This window comes from Labrus bergylta, chromosome 3, assembly GCF_963930695.1.
Source record: "Labrus bergylta chromosome 3, fLabBer1.1, whole genome shotgun sequence".
Lineage (NCBI taxonomy): Eukaryota > Metazoa > Chordata > Actinopteri > Labriformes > Labridae > Labrus > Labrus bergylta.
This window is the reverse complement of record NC_089197.1, coordinates 18,359,274-18,369,214: the sequence shown is the minus strand read 5'-3', so window position 1 is coordinate 18,369,214 and position 9,941 is coordinate 18,359,274. Positions and strand designations below refer to the sequence as shown.

At 39.3% G+C, this 9,941-nt stretch overlaps 1 protein-coding gene across 1 annotated transcript; it reads left to right on the top strand.

The window, feature by feature from the left end:
• The first annotated feature begins 1,891 nt into the window (after positions 1-1,891).
• On the top strand, positions 1,892-9,637 carry slc5a7a (solute carrier family 5 member 7a). The gene is made up of 9 exons (XM_020652871.3): positions 1,892-2,064; positions 2,862-3,087; positions 3,461-3,574; positions 3,799-3,954; positions 4,077-4,225; positions 4,519-4,662; positions 5,666-5,819; positions 6,490-6,707; positions 6,863-9,637. Exons 2-9 carry the CDS (start codon positions 2,904-2,906, stop codon positions 7,532-7,534), a joined length of 1,791 nt encoding a protein of 596 aa, XP_020508527.1. The 5' UTR covers positions 1,892-2,064; positions 2,862-2,903; the 3' UTR covers positions 7,535-9,637.
• Positions 9,638-9,941: the final 304 nt, after the last annotated feature.

The following is a 9,941-nucleotide window of genomic DNA, read 5'->3' as shown; positions in this document are numbered from 1 at the left end:
CTATCGTCTCTCTTTCTGCATGTGCGTGTGCGTGTGCGTGCGTGTGTGTGTGTGTGTCTCGCTCTCTCACAAACATCTTGAGCACTGCCAGCGACAGCTGCTCATTAAACCTCGAGTCCTTGGGCTCTGAATATAAACATTCATTTCTACAAGTTATGAGGACTCATATTTCAACACTTTGCAACTGGCTGTTTATTTTTCTTAACTGAGTGTGGTTATTCTGTTTACTTATGTGATCTATGACATTTTGGAGCAACATGTGTGTGTGTGGGTTTAATCATCAAGACACAAACACATACAGGCACACATGCAGTTTGTGTGGTTTGAAAAAGTGTTTGGGTTGTGTTACAGCCATCTGTCAAACACGCAGTTAGAAACCTTTCCAGCTGTCTTTCCGGATGTTTTACATTTTGGCTTCAGTATTACACAGAATCACTTGTCAGATGTCAAACAAAATCTGATTCAAATCAACCCTGTTCTAATTACTACTCATATGAATTTTATTTCTTTATAGTAAAATGTTTGGTTAGTTGATTTTTTTTAATTTGACACCCTAAGGGCACAGAAAAGATAACAGTTTATCCTTTATCCTGAATTAGATGCAAAGTATTTCTCATTTTACAAGCCACATCATCAGAAGAAAATAAATGCTCCTTACAGAGACAAACAATTTACAGTACAACCCCTCAGTTAGTGGGGAGTGATATTTGTTAAATAAAAAAAAATAGATTTTCCCTCCAGGCAAAAAAATAAGAAATACATATTGCATTTCAAAAGGAAAGAGCCAGCAGGGGAATCTACGACTACAAAGACATCAAAACATTAATGTAATAAAACATATTATTAAAAATGTACCTTAAGAAAAACATCACACATTATGGTGAAGTCCTTTCCACTTTAAAAAAAAAAAAAAAAAGTCTGCAGAAATATATACGTGATGATCATTTGGCCTCTGTCCATGGTGCTGATTAGGCTCTACGGCCAGTAGGGGGCGCCGTGCGCGTCAAATGGTTAAAATAAGATTGTTACCTTCTCCCGTGGCGAGCTGTCTACTGCAAATAAGCCCTCCCTCACACTGGATGAGCGTGTTTGTCTCAATACCGATAATGTGTGTGTTTGTGTGTGTGCGCACCGGGCTTTATTTTCAAAGTCAGACTGTATCATTAAATCTCTCCGCTGCTCCTCTGGATCCATCCTAATTGGATGCCTGTCAGATTTGACAAGAGGAGCCTAGATTAAACGACTTCAGGCAGTGAAGGCCATTAAGTAGACACAGTTCATTGATATGTACCGTGAAGGGAAAGTGACAGACACAGTACACCTAAATGATTTCTAATTGCTCAGAGGTGTGCAGTTTATTGCTCTAAGAAAGCTTCCATATTGAGCCCAAAAGAAGAAAAAGTGGATCGTTTTTGTTCACCCAGTGCTGAAAATAGGTGAGTGAGGTCAGTTATGTTTTCAGAAAGGTTTCACTCCGCAGAGCAGAGGGCATCCACAGACGCGCAAAAACTGTTGCTGGTGAGCAAAGTTAATTGCGGTTGTAAGGTAAAATGCCGGCAGGCGGGAGAGTGACAGCGGATAAAAGGCCACAAGAAGTATACGGCTGCGCAATTAGGCGCCTGTTACGCACACAGTTTGCAGGAGCAAGTGCCACGTGAAGCTCAAAATTCTCCCAACAAATGATCGATGATTTAGCGTGTAAATATTCAAGATTACAATTCGTGTCGTTATTTTTCTAAGTAAGGTCCTTCTCTGTTATTGAGCAGAGGAATTTCTTCCCCTGTCCTCCAGTCAGACGAGCCAGTACACTGTGACGTGTTTTCATGCAAGCAGCTCATTAAGAGAGACGTTTGGTTTCTCTGACGTGTGTTATCAGTCCTCTGACGGCACCTGCCCCCTTATAAGCCTCAGTAAGTCACCCGGGAGACCTCCACCAACGTTTCACTTCACTGTTCCTCGCGCTGCAAAAAGGGAGGACTGGGGCTTTTAATAAATCCGTCAAACTGTTCTGCTCACAGTTTCCTGCCTCAGGTGCCCCAGCACATGACTCTAAAAGTACTTGAGGTAAGTGTTGCATGTTTTTCAAGCTTTAGCAAAGAATCTAGTGGACTTTTATCAATTGTCATTTCAGAGGAGGATATCTTGTCATTTTTGAAGTGAGGTTATTTTGTAAGAGTTGATTATTCACAATATCATTTTAATAAGGCTGTCTCCAACTAAGGGTTGTTAAACTTCAAAATCATGGATGTTGTGCGTAATTAGATTTTTACGCGCGTGTATCCGGATTGAAGGACAAGAAGAGAGATAGAGGAGACACAAAAAGTAGGATGAAAAACGAACAAAATGTATGAAAAGACAATAACATGTTACTTTTTTTTTTTAATTCGTGCACATTTCTGTTGTAATGTAGAGAATTATTTTTCATTTGTGCCCCCAGAATATGTTTGGCAGCAGCTACATGCCTGAAATAATATGGGAACAATAAATCAAAACATTATCGAGCTTCCAGGTTACTTTCAAATAATGTATTTTTTAAAACTAAACTGATATCTTCATGATCTAAAGTGGAGATCACAGATTTGAAAGTCATGTGTAGGAAAGACAGCTTCCAGAGCCTCAGGAGCGCATGAATACTAAATTCGCAGAGAAAAGTCTTTCTTCTGGACAATTATCGTTTTATCTGATCCAGCTGAACCGCAATGAAGAAAATAATTGATTGAATTTCAAGCCCACCTAATATAATACAAAGTTAGCATATTTTACAATACCAAAATTTCCGGAAGCATACAATAAAGTGCTAAATAGTTATTAAAAAATCTTGTTCTACATATCTGACCATTTAGTCACCGTGCGCCCTGCAGGTCTCCATGCCCTCCCGTTCATAGCGACAGCCCGGTGCGACAATGACCATCCATGTAGAGGGGCTTGTGGCTATCGCGCTCTTCTATATGCTCATCCTGTTCGTGGGCATCTGGGCGGCATGGAAGAACAAACACTCCGGGGAGGCGGAGGGCACCGACCGCAGCGAAACCATCATGGTCGGAGGGAGAGACATTGGATTATTTGTCGGAGGTTTTACTATGACAGGTAAAGTCTGTATTTTTGTAAATGTGGCTTTTAAGTTGCTATGACTGTGTACATTAACTTTAAATATAGTAGGTTAAAGACATTTAATATTTTCTATAACGTGAAGTTGAAAATACTGAACATTTTGTAATGAATAACTTGTTTTTATTTGTTTTTTTTTTTTAAATGAGTGCAAGCATTTAATGAGTGCATTTTGTTAGAGGTCACTGTACCAGCTTTGGCCTTGACGACAATATTCAAAATTTGCTTCTTGGTTAAAGAATAAGTGTTTTTATTGATATGTGTTTAAACAAAAAAATGCCTAATAGATGTTATTTGAAGATAATATTATCTCCAGTGGTGACATTTTTGTGTGTGTGTGTGTGACATTCAGCGACCTGGGTTGGAGGCGGATACATCAATGGCACAGCTGAATATGTGTATTTACCTGATTATGGTTTGGCTTGGGCGCAAGCTCCCTTTGGATACGCCCTCAGTCTTGTCGTGGGTGAGTGGAGTAATGTCTTGATCATATTTTGAATACATAGTGAGGATTTGCACATCAGCTATGTTTCTACACATTGACACTGAAAATCCCTCACACATTATTTTATGATGTATATAAATATACACTTGTGAGTTAAAAATGTGTCAATTTGAAGCAAAAGACTAGATTTCTGAGTTCTGGATGGAGGGTGCCACAGTTCAGTGATGTGTCCCTTTTTGTCCCAGGTGGTCTTTTCTTCGCTAAGCCCATGCGCTCACGAGGTTACGTCACCATGTTGGACCCATTCCAGCAGCTGTATGGAAAACGCATGGGTGGCCTCCTCTTCATACCTGCACTGATGGGAGAGATCTTCTGGTCCGCCGCCATCTTGTCTGCTCTGGGTCAGATAAAACTTCAACCGCTGCAAAAACAAACAAAAAAAACCAAAGAACCTGTGTATCTTGATTTATTTTTTCTACATGATGTAGCAGTGTAGATAACATCTGTGTGTTTATGACCTTAGGTGCGACTCTGAGCGTCATTGTGGACATCAACATTAAGATGTCCGTGGTTATCTCAGCTCTTATTGCAATCTTCTACACGCTGGTTGGAGGACTTTACTCTGTGGCCTACACTGACGTTGTGCAGCTCTTCTGTATCTTCATCGGCCTGGTAGGTTCATGCTGTGCTCAAATGAAAAGTAGACAACAGCAACTACTTAATGTAAATATACTTTGACCTTGACCTACCAAACCACTCAGAGAATGAAGCACAACATGCTATTCCAAGGGAACCCAAACATTTACAATGACACTGCAAAGATTTATTTTCTTACAAATTGAATGGAAATTCCCAAAAAGTACTTAAGTGCGATTAATAATAAACAAAAAGTCATGATAAGCGTACTGCCTAAATGTGTTTGTGAATGACTATTAAGTCCTGTGCTTGTTTCTGATGGTTTACAGTGGATCAGTGTCCCCTTTGCCTTGACCAACCAGGCCGTGTCAGACATCACTGTGACTGCAGTGAAGCACGTGTACCAGTCGCCCTGGAGAGGCAGCATCGACAAGGGCGACACCTGGGTCTGGATTGACAACATCTGCCTCCTGGTACAGTTACATCTCGCTTCTCCTCTCTTCCTTTTTCAGAATTCAGTCAAAGAAAACCAGTGCCCTCTTTAACTGAATATATTATTAAGGAACTCAATTTCATCATGCTTGCCCTATTTTTTCATGAATTCAATTGTAGGTAATGAGTCAGTGATAATTATGATCATTATTTACTCATTTGGTAAGTGAAAAGACGACAAGAATGAGGCATTTGATTCTGGTTTTCTCTGGTTGAGGTGTCTTTGTTTTTTTAATTCTTCGACAATGACTACAAATGGACCAATTTATACCTAGTCTCTAAATAATTCTTCAGTGATAATCATTGTGATAAAGACAGCTGTTTGTTAAATTAATCCATTTAAAATAGGTTTCATTTAAGTTTTTTTTCCCTGGAGTTTTTGCCCATCAAAATCAAGTGTCTAATGATTGGAGTTGTCATAGGCTTTGTAGGCAAGGCAACAACAAGGCAATTCAAAGTGCTTCACACAAGACATCAAAAGCATCACGACAGAGGAAAAAAATAACATTAAAATAGAAAGTTTAAAAATCACTGAAATTATTAAATCTGAAAATATGTTCAAATAAAAATCATTAAAATGAAATTAATTGAAATAAATAAAGTTAAAATATAAAGAAAAAGTTACAGTGCAGAGTTAAAGTTTAAAATGTACTAAAGTTGTTTAATGAAAGGCAGCTGTAAACAGGTGAGTCTTCAACCTGGATTTAAAAGAGCTGAGAGTTTCAGCAGACCTGTAGTTTTCTGGGAGTTTGTTCCAGATGTGAGGAGCATAGAAACTGAACGCTGCTTCTCCGTGTTTGGTACTGACTCTGGGGACAGAGAGCAGACCTGTACCAGATGACCTGAGCGGTCTGGTTGTAATGAATCAATAGGTCACTCACTTGTAGTAAAAAGTCTCTCAAGACAAACTTGGGATTTGGGGCTTAAAGATAAAATGTACCCACCTTAAAGAAAGGTATTCACTGGCCTGTAAATGTACCACAGATGCTGGGAGGAATACCCTGGCAGGTGTACTTCCAGAGAGTCCTCTCAGCCTCATCAGCCACCTACGCTCAAGTCCTCTCCTTCCTGGCTGCCTTCGGGTGCCTCGTCATGGCTGTTCCCTCTGTGCTCATCGGGGCCATCGGGGCCTCCACAGGTAAGAGAGTTCACACGTGAGCTTGCATATACGAACAGTCTGTGTTTGTGGGGGTCTGGAAGGGAGGCTATGGATGGGCCCATGATGCTCTTAGATCTAAGAGAGCCGGGTAAATAGCAGCTGGTTTCCCTCATCCATAATGAATCAGCAATCGGTTTAATAGTGACGCTGGTTGTGTAAATATTACATTAGATGGAGGCGAGGGAGCAAATTAGAGGTTTGATCTCCAGATTTTAAGGCGTCACATTTCTTGGTTAACATCTGAATACATAGTTTAAAAAATAATGAACATCAGCCATCATTATAGAAACAAACAATATACATATATATACTTTGACGATACTTATTTATCTGTATTAAATCCTATTTCTTGAAAAGAAATTTCTTTTCCTATTGTATTGACTCCCCTTTTAATAATGCATGTCTGATGCATTTTTAAAACTGAACTGCAATGTTTCCATTCCATTTATTGAGTAAACTGTGGCATCATTGCTCGTTTTTTTTTCAGTATTATGAATGTTAAATTGTAAATAATATTAATTTCTGAGATATCTGTATAAACTTGATTCCTCTTTAGATCATGTACCTTTGTCATCTCTTTATCTACGGTATGTCACACTTAACATGTACTGTCACTTTAAACACTCACTGAACTTTGTTCTGCACCCAGACTGGAACCAGACCTCGTATGGTGCCATTCCTCCGAAAGACAAGGACCAAGCCGACATGATTCTTCCCATTGTGCTGCAACACCTTTGCCCGCCATTCGTCTCTTTCTTTGGCCTGGGCGCCGTGTCTGCTGCTGTCATGTCATCTGCCGACTCCTCCATCCTTTCCGCAAGCTCCATGTTTGCGAGAAACATCTACCAGCTTGCATTTAGACAATCGGTAAGCACATGCGATTGTGTTTTTTTCTGTTCAGGTAGCGATGTCAGTTAACAGATGTCTGGCTAAGTCAACACTTAAATCTGTTTCTGTTAGCTTGTGTTTGGATGTTCTGCATACATCTCAATCCTTTTTCCTACACCTCTGTTTCTCCTCAGGCGTCTGACCGTGAGATCGTATGGGTGATGCGTATCACCATCTTTGTATTTGGTGGCCTTGCCACTTTGATGGCGCTGGTAACCGGGACAGTTTATGGCCTCTGGTACCTGAGCTCGGACCTGGTTTACGTGATCATTTTCCCCCAGCTGATCAGTGTCCTCTTTGTCAAAGGCACCAACACGTACGGCTCGGTGGCTGCCTACCTGTTCGGAATGTTTTTACGAATCGGCGGAGGTGAACCCTACCTGCAGCTGCCTCCTTTCATTTACTACCCCGGCTGGACCACTGAGCAGAGGAAGCACCACATTACTGGAGACATGGAGGAAGTGATTGTCCAGAAGTTCCCCTTTAAGACTGTCTCCATGCTCGCCTCTTTTCTTGGTAACGTTGCTGTCTCCTACCTGGCAAAGTACCTGTTTGAGAGCGGGAAGATTTCACACAAGTACGACTTTCTAGACGCGGTGGTGTCTAAACACAGTGGAGAAATTATGGATAAGACCACACTTGTAACTCGTGGCAACAACATCGGGCTGTCAGAGATGGCACCCGTTAAACCGCGGCTGAGCGTGACCTTGGCGGCAGCCTTCACACGCCGTGACACGCTGGCAAAAGAAACAGTGGAAGAGGAGGAGGAGTCAAGCCCTGACTCCTCCCACCATGATGATGAATGACAAATTGAGGATGGGATTTAAAAACACAGAGACATGATGGGAACTGCCAGATAACTGGTTACTCTGTCATATATACTGGAACAAAACAAAAACTAATAGACGACAGGGGACAATGCCCCTGGAACTATGTTACCACCACATGCCGCTTTGTGGTGATTGGATAAATTCCACATGTCTGGATATATAGTGTAGCAGCTTGCTGGTCGTCTGGACATAAACTTGTCTTTCAGTGAAGTTCTTCCAACCATACATTTAATCATATAAAACTTATAGATAGTTGGGTGTATCATATTCACCTTTTTTTAACTGGTTTGGAGATTTACTTGGTTTGACTGGTTTCATTTTCTCCTCCATTCACCTTGTTTGTGCGGAAGCCATTTCTCTCGCCGTCACTCTCAACGGGAGGAACTCAAATGCCACCATCATGTTGTACAGCTGTGTTTAGGTTCTCAAGATGTTTTAACATTTAGAGAATTCCACTGCTTCCTGACTAATCAGCAACTTACAAATGATGACAGTGATGGTGAAAATCTGTTGTGATATTGGGACCTATTTCATGGTCAACAACTTATTATACAACAAAATAGCTACCGCCAGACAACACCTATTGATAGCATGCAACCCCTTTCTTTTGGTAAAATTACCGTTAGCTAAAAATGAATGCCTGTCCTGTCACATTTTGTAAGACTAATAACAGCTAATGTTAGCATTCAGGTACCGCCTAACAGTTAAGTTAGCAAGTAAGTGGCTTAAGCTCATGTTAATTGTTGTACGATACGATACGCTTTATTGTCCTCTTGAGGAAATTTGTCTTGGAATCAAAGCGCTGGCAAACATTCAGCTGCTTTCACTCGAATCAGTAAATAAAAAAACAATAGAAAAAACACATCCACACATAAACAAAAAGGCACCTACCAATACAGAACAACACAACATATATTGCACAAGATCTGCAAAAACACAGCATGAGAGATACAATTACAAAGGTAAGAAAATATAAAAAGCCTACAGGGACACCATGACGCTTTTGTCTTACAGTGAAATGGGTTTTCAAATATGATGATTTTTTTTTTTAATTACTCTATGCCCACCCAGAGTTTCACTGTTCACTTTCTTCTCAGTTGCTTACAGTCTGATAGCAATGAAATGATTATATTTTGTCTGATTCACTTCGTTTATAATTATTTTAACCTGAAACACAGCAATGCTAAATTATAGCAGCATTTGAGCTTCCTGCTCTGAGTTTGACGTCTGTGGAAACCAGTCGCTGTCTGAATATGATCAATAATTCTAAAAGAGGATATGCCAAAGTATGTGTAAAATAAAAAAAGAGCAATATCACATACACACTCTTGATCATCTAAAAAGAAATGATGCAATGAAAACAGGATAAATGATGGCTTTAATACTGCAGATCAAAACACTAGATTTATCTGGATTTTGATTTCTACATTATTTCACAGAGTAAATGTCATAATGTTAAATCGACTTTATATAATAACTACATCCAAAAACGTAATTTTTAATTTGATAAAGTTTTGACAGGCTGTCCTGTGTAACATTTAATATTAATATAAGACACATCATGACTGTGAATCAACAAAGAAACCACCCCATGTATCATGCTGAGTAGAAAATATACGTAGTAATGGTAGTTAACTTGAAGCATTAGATCAAACTCTCTTTCCTGTCAGGTTAGCAGCAGTTTTAAACCTAGAGTCAGTGTAATTTAGTGTTTCACAAGGATCTTATATTTAACTGCCTTAATGACGCTCAGAAGAAGAGAAACTATATTTCCACAGCCGTGACTGAACTCCAGTCAGACTGCAGCGAACAAAGACTTGAAAATGAATGTAACCTCTACAGAAGATCTGAATATATCAAGTAGTGTACTTCTGCTGTTTGTGTATGTTTTGAGTTTGTGATTTTAGCGAAGTCAAACTGTATCTGCTGCAGTAATGCTGCAGGTTCTTTAAAAAAAAAAAGTCTGTTCTTGATTTGTCCTTAACAGCAGTGTAGAGATGATTTTCTTCGTCATGTGTATGTTTGTATAAATATGGAGATAAAAAAGGCTATATATATATAAATATATATATATATATATATATATAAAAAAAAAAAGTAATGCTGGTTCAGAGTGTTCATGTAAGATGGAAAGGATGCTGTCTAAATGTTTATTTATTTTTGATGTCATAAAAGATGAAACAATAAAAAAGAATAAGTTATCAGGAAATATATATAAATTCTGCTTCTCTAAGGAAAAAAATGGTCTACCATATTTTCTGTTTGCTGGCTCTTGTAGAAAAGAAGTCTACGTATGAAGTCTTTCCACAAAGATTGTTTTAGGGCTGTTTGTTTTTTTTTTCCCAATGGAATCTAATTCTTAAACAGCAGATAATTCTTGTCC